The sequence below is a fragment of the Anas platyrhynchos genome, chromosome 3 (assembly GCF_047663525.1).
Source record: "Anas platyrhynchos isolate ZD024472 breed Pekin duck chromosome 3, IASCAAS_PekinDuck_T2T, whole genome shotgun sequence".
Lineage (NCBI taxonomy): Eukaryota > Metazoa > Chordata > Aves > Anseriformes > Anatidae > Anas > Anas platyrhynchos.
The window spans coordinates 38,184,299-38,196,648 of record NC_092589.1 but is presented as its reverse complement, the minus strand read 5'-3'; the positions used below and the strand labels follow the sequence as shown (position 1 = coordinate 38,196,648).

General features: G+C 51.7%; 1 protein-coding gene across 3 annotated transcripts in view; it reads left to right on the top strand.

The window, feature by feature from the left end:
* The first annotated feature begins 14 nt into the window (after positions 1 to 14).
* Positions 15 to 12,350, top strand: part of LOC101797709 (uncharacterized) — a 51,574-nt gene continuing 39,238 nt past the window's right edge. The window contains exon 1 of one of the 3 annotated variants that reach the window (XM_072035718.1): positions 15 to 1,107. In XM_072035718.1, coding sequence (XP_071891819.1) covers positions 150 to 1,107 — 958 coding nt within the window. In that variant the 5' untranslated portion in view covers positions 15 to 149. The remainder of the gene's footprint in view (positions 1,108 to 12,350) is intronic. The other 2 variants (XM_005016799.5, XM_005016802.5) reach the window with 2 other exon arrangements.

The window sequence follows — 12,350 nt, the reverse complement described above, 5'->3', positions numbered from 1 at the left end:
CTCCACAGCTTGTACGTGAGCTCTGAGCCCTCCTCAAGGCTGCCGAACATTTCCCAGGAGAAAGGCTGGGACACAAGGCTCTGCTGGCCCCAGGGGACTGGTAGCGGGTGAAGGGAGCCTTTCACCTCGACACGGGGAGCTTGTATGGCATGGAGCTGGCAGTGCCTAAAAGCCCTTTGTTAGTCCTGCAAGCTCCTGCCTCTGTGAAACCTTCCGGTGGCTTTCTGTGGGGTCAGAGTGGCTGGGAGCGTATCGGGCAATCCCTGATAACTTTTTGCTGGCTGTTTGGCCAGGGAGGTGCTGGGGACCTGGCTGGGGACACAGACCCCTGGAGAAGCGGCTGCTGCAGCTCTGTAGGGCTGCTGCAGAAGAAGAGGCCGTGGTGGTGGTGGTGGCTTCTACCTGAGGCCCCAGTGCTGTGCCTCAGACCTGGGGGATCAATGAGGTGTCTGGGACCCTCTGTGGGTCCCCCTGCCCAGGCAGTGCCACCTCCAGCAGCTCCCTTGTGGACACCCCCAGGGACGGACCCCTCGGGGCAGCCCTTGGCAGCGCTGCCCCCCTCACAGCACCGCGGCGCTCCCCTCTACCCGGAGGCCCCCCCCGTGGCTCCGGGCGACCCCCATCACCTCTTAGACCCCTTCTCCATCCCCTCCTTTCCCCTCCCGGGGGGCCGGGGCTCCTTTAAGCGGAGGCCCGGCCCCGGCAGCGCCGCGGCCCGCCCCGGCCGCCCAAGGGGCGCCGCGGCCCCGCTGCGGGCAGAGCGCGGGGCGGCCGCGGCCGTGCGGGGCCGGGGGGTGCGGGCGGAGGGGGGGGGGGGGGCTGCCGTGAGCGGCCCCGGCGGCTCCTCAGGAGGCGTGGAGGGAAAAACCACCCCCCTTACAAAAAAGAGGGAAGTTTGGTGTTTATTTATTATTATTATTATTAAGGTTTGGGGAAGGGGGGGCCTCGCCCGCCCCCCCCCCAACTCCCACTCCCCAACCCCCAGCCCAGCCGCTCGGTGCGTGCGTGTGTCGAAGCCCCCCTCGGCGGCTCTGTACCATGCTGAAGGTCCTCACCGAAAAGCTCAGGAGCCAGACTCTGAACGAAATCCAGCCCTTCCAGCTGAAGGTAAGCTCTCTTCTGCATCGGACAGGTCCCGGGCACCGGGGCTGGCAGCAGTTCCCTGCCTCCTGCTGAACTCCCCCCCCAGAGCCTGCTCCAGCAGCTGATACAGGTAGAAGGCAGGTAAAGGCAAATGCATGTGGCATTTCTCACTCTACAAGTGTTTGCTTTTAACGGGGTGCGCCTTTAACAGCGGAGGCAACTGCGTGGCTCTCCAGGTAGCTTTGTGTGTGCGTGTGGCTGTACCTGAACCCCCTGTGCTGGGTGCTGGGCACGCACGGTTTGCCTGCAGTGCCTTTCGGCTCAGTATTTGCATTGCTCTCCCTTCTGGTCCAGGAGGCTGCAATCTGAGCTGAAGTTTGCCGGCTGGCCCCGTGCGTTCACCCGTGGCTTTCCCAACTTTGCTTATGTCCTTGTTTAGCATGCAAACGGCAAGCTGGGATCACGGATCCGGGGTAAAGAATATCCGAACCTTTCCTGCTAAATGCATGGAGGAATTTCTGAACCGTATGCAAGGGGGCAAACATGGAGTCACAATGAGCTCCGTTACAAAAGGTTTGCCAGGTTTGATTCAGCAAAAGTGCTGAGAATCGAGGGGTGCCCCCTCAAATCTGCAAAGTTACTTTGGACCCGCATCAGTGCTGCTGGAAGTGTAGTGCCTGGCCCCACATCCAAGCAGGGATGTGGGAAAAGTGGCAGCCCTCGTTGCCTGGGATGGGGGCTGGGGCTCCATATACCAGGCTGTGGTGGAGCCTTTTGTATGTGTTACACAGAGGAGGATTGCAGCGCGTCTGCACTTCTGCACGGTCGCTCTGGACAGGCTGATGGCAACTTTGTTAGGAAGGGTGCTGATGTTGCTTCAATTTTCTGTGCCCGTGTACTTCTTCCAGAAGATCCTATCCCTCCTGGGGGTGGAAAACTTAGATCTGGTTGTTGGAAATAAAATAGATGATGCTTTGTGGTGCAGAACACCTCTGTGCAGAGGCTGTGGGGGATTTCTTTTGAATGCTGTGTTTCTGGGGCTTGTGGCTGGGGTCACCACCTTTAGCTTAAATGTTTTTCTTGGCTCCACAAGTTGTGAAACCATGAGATGCTCTGGAAGGAGCTCTCAGGGATGCATAGAGCCTTCAGGATGCTTGGGGGCACACGGGGAAACCCACAGGAGTGGGTATCTGCAGCCATTTTGCTCTCATTGGTGCCAAGTTTTTGTGCTGGAAACAGGTGGTCTGCATTTTTGCAGGCTCAGCTGAGAAGACAGACCTAAGCTTGTGCTGTCACTTGCAAGCAAGCCTAATGCCTAGACCATCAGGCTGCCCTGCAGCCTGCCGTGGGGAGTGGTACAACGACTGGTATACATGCATGCGGGCAGAAAGCCAGACTTTCAAACCCTGGGTTTATGTGTGTTTTGTAGGCCTTTGGGGACCCTGTGCAGCTGCCTGGTCTTATTTGAGCCTCGTACCAGCATACTAATCACTTAACGGAGCATGCAAAGCTCTCTCGTAGGTGTTGGGCCTGATCTCTTTGCAGGTGTGGACGTGGGAGAGGTGCCATAAATGATGAGCTTCCCGTGGCTGTGCCATGCGTGGAGCCCGCAGTGAGTCGGGGTGTGCTGCACCATCTCTGCCCTGCCCTTGGATGTGTGCGGGGCTGCCAGGCGCAGGCTGGGCTCGTGTCCTCTCAACTGCCTCATCCTCAGCTGTGGCTGAGGTCTGTGCAGGTGTGCGTGTATTTTGGCATGCATGGTATGTGCCTTGTTTAAAAGGTCCCATCCTGCTGTCACTGAAACTGGGTGAAAAGTTAGGTGTGAGCATAAAATCACGTCTGCAGTAGTGTAAATGGAGAATGAGCAGCTAGTTTTGGTTGGGTATGTACTGATCTCCATCTACCCCTGAAACCAAGAGCTTGCTGAGCTTTAAAAGCAGCATGGTTAGCAGCTGTTCTCCTTCATTACCCACTTGCTTTTGCACTTTATGACCTTTGTTGGAAGTTCCCAAATTCAAGGGAAAACAAACTGCTGTTGTGTTTCAGGCTTGCAACAGCACTGCAATCAGGCAAAGTCCTGGGAGACCGTCCTTGGGTAAACTGTCAACTCATTTTTGTCAACTTGGGAGATCTGACCGGCCTTGGGTTGGCATCCAAGCTTTGGGAACCTTTTCGGGATGAAATGTCTGCCCGCTCTGAAGATCTCATTTTGGTACCGTGTTGAAATTGAACTGAATTGATCACGTGTGCCTGTGATGGGTCTTTCTAGTCTTCACCCCCGTGCAGAAGATGAGCGGTTGCCATTGCTTCAAGTAAGCGAATCCTGGATGCTTTGGAGTGATAGTAATGGACTTTCCTTTTTTTTTTTTTTTTTTCTTAATAGCTATTTGAGTGGGAGCCTTACGTGTCAGCCTGTTGTTCTACCTCTTGCTTCCACAGTCTGGTGTTACTTGCTAGAGATTAGGCCAGATTCAGAAATCTCTAATTTCTGTCTGGCTGTTAGAAATCGAGTGCCGGCAGCAGATATGAATGTACAGGTTAGGTAGGGGTTATCTCTGATAACAGGTGGCATCTGGGTCTTCCAGAGCAGGCTTTGTGGGACAGGGGAGAGGAGTGAGGAGAGGAGGCTGTGCCACACGGTAGTGACGTGCTGCAAATAAGGACAGTGAGAGAGACCTCAAGACCTGAATTTTTGGCTGGTTTTCCAGTATTAAGCCTATTTTTTTAAATTATTTTCTTTCATAGCTTTGGGCTGGTAGCCCTTCTTGAAGTACAAGTCAAAGTGTTCGGGGTGGCTTTTGAAATGTGTGTCCTGGGGTTGCAGTTTGAGATAGAGGCCTGATACTGGGCCCTCAGAGTGCTCTCCAGCCGACTCATTGAGCTGTCTACAAACAAAACACCTCGTTCATCCCCACAACCTGGGGCAGGGGGTTCTCAGACAAATGCTTTTTTTCCACATCCCTCCTCGACTCTTGTGTCGCTGTGCAGTTGTGTAGTGGATCAAGTGTAGGTGTCTGTTTTGTAAGCTTTGCTTGCAAGCAAGCTCCTTGGGGCAGGGAGCATCTGGTTGGAACAAGTCTGCACATTGCCAGTCAAACTAAGCCCTTAATTAGTGGCCTTAGGTGTTATCAGAATGAAACAGTTGGATTGTGGTGTATAAAATTAACTGGCTGCAACACGCAGCTTAAGAGAGCTCAGTGCTTTAAGGGTGGCAATTCCATTCCAGCTCCGCTGTCAACACAAACAACTTTGGAGGCGATGCGACTGGTGCTTTCATCCATCGAAGTTGCCGAATTACTTGTGCATCGGGCACACTCTGTGGCTGGGGTTAAAACTGCCTGGGACACGTTTGTCATTTGCTTAATGTTCTCTGCCGTGTAATTCCAGCCCTGCGCTTGCTCAAAAGGGAAGTGCGAGGCACTAACAAAGGCACCACGGCTGCTCTCCCCACACACCCTCGGAGCCAGTAGGCAGCGATGGGGGCCAGCGGTTCGTGGCAGGTATTTCTGCAGGTGTCTGCGTCTGGAGACAGATCTGAGACTGGCTCAGGCTGGCCGGCCCTGAGGAGCCACTGGGAATCATCCCGATCCCGTGTGAAAGGGGTTCAGTCGGCCGTGCACAGTGAGCCTCAGGCTTGCAGACAGCAGCTTGTGAGTGACTGTCCCAGCGGTAGCTGGTTACTCTGCAGAGCAAGAGGGCTAAAAAACTTCACCTTTTCCTTCTCGTATTGAAAAGGAGCGAAGTAGCATCTTTATGTTGATGCACAGTGGGTAGACGCTCAAGGATTTGTTTAAGGGCTCAGGCTTTGTATGAATGAGGGCAGATTAATTTCCTTCTTTCTTTGGGCTGGCTGCCTGTCACGTGCTCGGCCAGACACTGCTCTTCAGCCTGGCTGAAGACAGCTTGGCGCAGGGAAAACTTAGCTTCATCAGTCCCTTTGGTGCGGGAAGCTGTTCTCTCCTTTGCGGGTTTTTGGCGTGTCCCGCTGAACAGGTTCATTGCTGTAGGACTGTTTTACACCAAAGCTTTACCATTCCTCCTACTAACACCTGGTAACAGTGATAATTCAGAACTAAAATGGTGTTAGTGAGTTAAAAATGCTAGGGTAGGTACTTAGCTGTGGCAGAATAGAGCAGCAAATCCCAGCCTCTCAGCTGAAGTTTCTGAGACCTCTGCCTGAGGCCTTGTAAAATAATAGGTCTGCAATTCTCTCTACTCACTTCTGAGTTCTGAATCTTCAAGGTTTGTTGTCATCTCTGTGCAGTCGTCCAGCACCGATAATCTTCTGTAATGACTTAATTCCAGAGAGTGAGGCTTCAGGAAAATAATAAATCTTATAGATTCGGCATAAGGGGAACTTCTTTGGGATAGTTCAGTGAGATATCTGCTCAGCTGGCCTCGTTTATGACTTACTTATTTGGACCTAGCCTAAATTTTCATATACAAACCCCTCTACTGTCACAAAGAAACCTCATTTTTCCTCTTTTTCCCCAATTCTTGGTTTTATTTGAATGAGAAATTGAATTCTGAAAATGTAATCTTATGTATTTAACTTTTGCTCTTCAGTGCAAACGGATTAATCCATCTTACTTCGCTGGACACTGCCGTTCTACTTAATTTTCTGCTCTTGTGCATCGTCTCACAGCTCCTGAATTTATGTTGCACTGTTTGGGATGTTTTCTCAAGCAGAAATATGGCTTATATTTGAAGTGAAAATAGGAAGCAGACCTAGGTGACCAGTTATTTTTTTACGGCTTTTGCAAAGCAGTGGGTTTGTGTTTTTTTTTTGTTTGTTTTTTAGGTGCAAAACTTACATCCACTTAGGACATCTCTGTGGAGTTGGCCGTAGCATGCCAGTCTGGCCAGCTTCTCTGGCTGTTCCTGGAGTGTTTCTGGGGTCACAGAAGTGTTACCGGGCTGCCTTAGTATGGGAACCAAGGGCTGCGTTCCCTTTTCAGTGGGAAATGCGCTCCCACCCACAGTGTAGGCAGCGCCAGCCCTTTCTACCCCCAGGCATTTATCTGGAGCCCCCCGTTCCGTGGGATTGGGGTTGCTGGGTGACCCGACCCGTCCTAGCAACCAGCACCGCAGGTATGTGTGCACTGGGGGCTGGTTTCTTCCCCAGTAACTCTTGTAGGTGGCCGTGGGCAGATCCCACTCATCCTCTCAGCCCCGTTGGGCAGCGCAGCCAGCCGCGATGGTTTCCAGTAGGCACCAGCACCACCCACAAGTGCTCAGTGTGAACGCCCAGGCGAGGGTTTAGAGAAAAGCCAATTAGTCGTGACCTTTATCTTTGCAGAAAGCATTCCCTGTGAGGTATGGGCTCTGCTGTGACACAGCCTGCCTCCCCTGTGGCCCAGGCCTGGAGGTGAAGGACGGGTGGCCGCATCTGACCTGTGCGGAGGTGTCTCTGTGCCAGCCCAGGCCTGTCCGAGCTGTAGGGACGTGGCACACAGGTGAAGCACAGCTCATGGAAGTCTGGTTTCCTCTGGATCAGCTTGGGGTGGACAGCTCAGGGTGCCTCTGGGCATTTCTCTGCCCTCTCGCTGTGTTCTTTGTGCTTCCCAGACCCGTGGTGACCTCTTCCCTGTTTTGAGGCGGCTTGGCAGAATGGGACTGCTGCCCCATGGTCCCCTTGCCTGGTGTGGGTACGGCATGTGAGGAGCTCACATCGTAGCCTCTCCAGTCTGGCCTTGATAGCCTGATGGGGAGTGAAATACTGTGGGCACTTGTTCCTGGGGGCAGCCAGCCACCATCCAGGCTCGCTGTAGAAGCAGAGTCCTGCTGCAAAGCCCCTTCAGTATGCCCAGGTTTGGGCTGTGGTGTTGGGAACAGGGATCGACGCCTGTTCTCCACTGGAATGCATCTTCCAAGGGGAGGTGTCCCCCAGGCTTGGTGGACTGCAGGGCCGTGGCTTGTGTTCCTCAGCAAGCTGCCTTCATACGGGGCTAAGATGACTGGGTTCAGAGCTAGAAACACCTCTGAGGAAAAGAATAACCAGTGCACAAGCCAAGGAGCTGTAAGAAGGTTTTAATTAGTAATGGCCCCCATTTTTGGCATGGATGAGGCTTGTTGCCTGGATGCAAGGCAGATGGTCCTTATCTGAATTTAGACTTCTGAAAGGGCCTAAGATACCTGGATAAAGTACACCCAAGTACCCCAGCATTCATGCATATCCCCAGTGAGAATAGACAGGCCTTGGTTTCTGACATTTCCAGGGAACAAACTATATTGATTGGCCCCGGGTAGCTGATAAATCAGTTTGACTGGGCTACAAGCCTGGTTTTTGAGCCACTGTTTCAAGGAGAGCACAAAACTCAAGTTGCTAATGGCATAAGGGCCCCTCCTCTCCTTTTGTTCAGAAATAGGTCTTACCCTACTTCTCCCTAATGGGGTCACACTGTTTCTCTAATGTACGTGCTTTGTATTTGTCTTAAACTGATGTGCTTACTTTTTGGAGGTTACTCTCAGAGGTTATAATCTGCTGTGTTCTGCATGGGTATGATGAGAAGAAAACTTCCTTTGATTGAAAGGGGAATTTCCCGTGTGAGGAAAGCTGACCAGCGGTCAGCTCGCTGCTCCTCTTTGCTGAGAGGGTGTCTAGATATAAGCTGGGAAAAATACAAAGTAATCTTCCCATGTCCTGTTACCCAGTTATTGTGCACAAAGCCAAATGGTTGTTCCAGACAGTTGTCTGCAGCCAGCCTGTTTGTGTGCGTTTTATTTATTTATTTCATTCCAAAGAGTTGGTTCTTCAGAAGAAATGAAGAAAGTTCTGTGGCCAAAGGGTAATTAACAGGGGAGAGCAGTGGTGTATTTGGTGTAGAGCATATGAAGTGACATAATTTAGAGGCTTAAAAGTCAACTGCTCCTGTGTGCATGTACATATAGTGTTTTCCATAGGAACTGCTTTATTCTGGCTCTGACAGATCACAGTTCTTGGCAAACCCTTGACTGGCATTTTGCAACGCTACCTGTTGCTGAAGGATAACCTGATATTTGTTTTGAAGCTGCTGCTTATTAATGCAATTTTGTACCTTCTGGCTCATATATCGGAAGAGTAAACAATAAAATCCTGTATTTGTGCCACTCATCTGTAGCCCAGCCTTCCATGTGCTGGATGAAGAGACCACCACCTTTGGCCAGATCATCCCAAGTGGGAACCCCTGGGAATCCCTTCATGCCTATTGGGAACGGATCTGGTACACACAGGGAAAAATTTGCATTGTCCTACACCTTCCTTTAAAGACATTTGACCGGTTGGATCTTGAGGGATGGTTCTATGTTACTGTCCTGCTCTGTGGTGAAACAGAGCAAACCTGGTGTAAATCCAAGGAGATGAAACAACTTGTGTCTGTGTGCACTCAGAAGGGTTAATGTGGGATTTCTAGAGGCTGAGAAGCCTGAAACGTCTTGTGTGCTCCAAATGCATTTTCCAGCCTGACTGTAAGGCATTGTTCCTTGTGTTTGCAAATCTGGCTAACGCAGTGCTTTATGGCTGAGCAGAGGTGAATGTCAAGCGAGGTCTCCCAACACAAGCAGCCTCCCCTCAGCTAGCGAAGTATCTCATGGCATTGGCAGTTGCCCTCTCCGGGTCTTGAGGGAATGGAAAAACTGTTACCAGACGTGGTGTTCGTGCCAGCTCCTGTCCTCCCCTCACGTCCCGGAGAGCTGTCAGTCCACGATACGCCGTGTTGCTTTTGGTGCATGCGTGAAGTGGAGGTCCAGCAGCAAATGGGCTGGAAATCGCAGATGGAGCTAAGTCACCCTGTGGTCCTGCAGGGTGGGGGAGGCCCCTAACCTAACGAAGGTGGAGCTGCAGTCTTTAATCCTTCAGGCTCCTCCTTGTCTTTCTGGCTGCTGTGCTGTGTGGTGTCAACACTGCTGAATTACACCGCTCCCGTGGGATGGGAGCCAGGGGAGTGCTGGGGCTCGGTGCTGGGAGCTGTCGGGAGCTGACCTTCCTGCTAGGGGGTCCCTGCAGCATGGCTGTTCTGGAGGTTGCTGCTGCTTTCTGCCACGTGCTCCTGACACTTCATTTTGGCATTGTTTGCTTTGCTAGTTCCCTTCTGAACTATGTGTGTGAAATGCAGTCTACCGTGCATGGTGTGAGAAAGGTAGCAGGTGGATCCTAGTCCTCCAGGAGAATCCTTGAAGCTTGGATATGATTTAGGAGTTCTATCAGATTTGGGGTGTTTTGGGTACTTTTTGTTTTCTGCCTAGGGGGCTTTTACAAGTATTTTTAATTGCCAGCAATCCTTCCCGTGTCCTCTCACCACACAGGTTCTGCTGGTGGGAGCAGCATGTGCGTATATCAGTGATGTCTGTGTTGGTGGCCTCCGCTGGGTGGATCTGGGCTTGTTCTAGTCTCTTTGCACATACTGACTCTTGGAGGCTTATCTTGAGTGGAACTTAAAAGGGTTATCTGGGTTGTGTTGCTCTGACAGTGTTCAGGTAGAGCTTCTGGAAACATACCTGGAGTGGATGTGGAGTTGCCAAGAGCTGATGGAAAAGGCTATCGCTGATCCATGTGCATAAGACCTGATCCCGATCTGTTGTGAACCAGCAGAGCCCAACTGGAGACATCAGCTGAATTCAGCTCCCTGTGACCACGGAGCATGAGACGTGTGCTGTTCCTGGTGACTTATGGAACCCATGTGCTCTTTGGTGCTCTGTGCTCTGCTTCTCTGGGGCCGTGGTGGAGCACCGGGACTTGCTGCTGTTCTGTGAAAGCCCCTGAGGTGGTTGTCTTTAGCCATCCCCTGCAAAATGACCTCAGCTTAGTTCTGGGAAGTGGAGGGGGAGGTTTAGAAGTGGATGTTAGCAGGTGCTGACAGCTGCACGAGAGCTGATGTGGGGCAGCTGAGGCAGTGCAGGGCCTGGCTGTGCCCTGTGGGTCTGGTGTGAGCTGTGTAAGCCCGGCATTTGCGCCCCTTAAGACCCAGGTAACCCCACTTCAGCCTGTTCTGCTGGAAATCAAGTTCAGTTGTCGTTTGAGAGAACAGAAGCTCAGTTCCCATGTTCTGTGGTTAATTATTCTCCCCACTTGCATCCTGAGAGTTACCAATTGCTCTGTCCCCACACCTGCTGGTGTCTTGTGTAAGGTAAGCATTCAAAATAAAAACTCCTCTATTCGCAACCTGTGGTCTCTCGAGTGACTCTGCCTCCCTCCCTCACATCTGGGAAACCACTGAAGGTGAAGCAGGCTCTAGGCAGGAGGCAATATCTGACTGTGCTCGCAGCTTTCCTGCAGAAACAGGGATGGCTTTGCTGCCTTTGGTATGGGACAGGCCTGGAAAACATGGCATTGGGGAGTGCTGTGTCCCACCAGGCTCGCCTACTCAGCCAGACAGCTGCTCTGTCAAGCAGGACGGCGCTCAAGGGTAAGGAACCCTGGGTCTGAATCCCAGCCATTTGCTAGGAAATGGCTGAAGAAGTTTGGAGGCCGAGCTATTATGAAAAATTAAAAAGGAAAATAATAGTAATAGAAAAAAGCTTGCTAGAAGGATTTTCCGAAGCCGGGCTGTTATGGTTGGAAACCCAGCTGTTGAAGGACCCCAGCTGTAAAATCCACATGCAGTTAGGGCAGTCATATTTCACTTGTGGATGTTTGAAGGCTGAGCTGTGCCTTTCCTCTAATCTCTAACTCCACTGCTTTTCTTTAGGAGAGAGGAAGCATTGCAGCTTGGTTTGCTGGCATTAAGTGGTCCTTGTAATGCCGAGTATCTCTGAAATAAAAATTAAAGGAGAGCTTGGAAGATAAAGCAAGTTAGATGTTAATTTTGAAGGTCTGTTTGAGTCACTCCTTCCCTCTTCCTCATGTTGTTCCCTGGCTTGTAACTGCCTTCCAGCATCTCCTAGTCTCATTTTCCCACCCTCTAATTCAGAGTTTCTCCAGTGCTGTAACTGGAAGGATGGCACCTCCCTCAATTCAAGATCAGGCAGCGTCCCATGGCAACTGCTGCAATTGTTGATGTGGAAAAATAACAGCGGGGATATTTAGTAAAATTTTTTTAACTAAATGCGAGTAGGACGGCTGTGTCTGTGGCAGCTGCTCTGTAGGTAGTGTGGTGGGGAGAAGGTGAGTGAGTACTGAGTGCTGGTTTCATTTCTTCAAGCCCAAGTGTGAAGAAATGGAAACTGGTTCCCCAGAGCAGAAGTAGTCTTTGAGCTCATCGTCCCTTTCTGCTGCTGTGCCAGGAACCGGTGACTGAGACCAACTCAGCAAGGTCTCTTGGCAGGGTGCGTGGACGGGGCTTGGCTTTGCTGCAGAGCTTCCCTGGGGTGCTCCAGGGAATGAACCTGTGCAGCAAGCGGCCTCGTGTGTGGTAGCACAGGCAGCAGCGGCCTCCCCCGAGGTGAACTCCCTGCCTCCTCCCAGGGAGGGATTGGGAAGGATGCCCTCCGGCCTGCGTGCCTCTGTGATTCATGCTGCAAGGAGGGGAACCCAGCTGCTGCTTTGGCTGGTGCAGGGAAAGCCCGTGGCCATGGAAGAGCAGGATTTTTGTGTCAGAACAGACTGCAGTCAGCACAGGGAAGAGCTTCTTTGTCCTCCCCAGCAGCAAGAAAACATCCTTGCCCAAATATTATCCCATCCGGACCCTTGCTCATGGAAATGGCAGCCTCTGCTGTGCCGAGCCACCCTGCTGGTGTGGTTTGGGATGGTGCAGCCCATCCTGGTGGGAAAGGTTGGTTCCACCTTGGAAGTGAGAGTGCCTTTCCTTTTGGGAGCTCCCAGATTATCCTAATGGAATTACTTCTGATCATATGACAGCAAGTTAATTCCTCTTCCTTAAGCGAAGCCCAGGAGGAACTGCAGTTTAACAGGATGTTTTCTTTACTGTACAAATACAACAGGATTTCAGCCCTTTAGACTCTAAGGGTGACCGGGCCTTTTAGGGCTGGGGCGATTCTGGCTGCAGCTAGTTACCATTACTCATCTGACAAGCAGTAATGTGGAGGAGACAAAGATTTTTCTGTCTCTAGCTGCTCCTTATGCCTGCTTGTTTGTCTTTTATGTTAAATCTCTCTAAATTACAAGCTTTATGCTCGTTTCTCCTTAAATACCGTCTGGCTATGCCACACGAGCCCATCTCTGCACACTGGGGGTTGGTGTGATACCAAGTGCACGGGGCAGTAACCTCAGTGAAGGACCCGGCCCTAAGGCTGAGATCCTTGTTGGCAGGAGGCTGAACTTCAGATCTGACACGTTTCCAGAAGGAAGACTGGAGGGTGGATGGGCACCCACGCTTGTTTTTTTGGCTCTT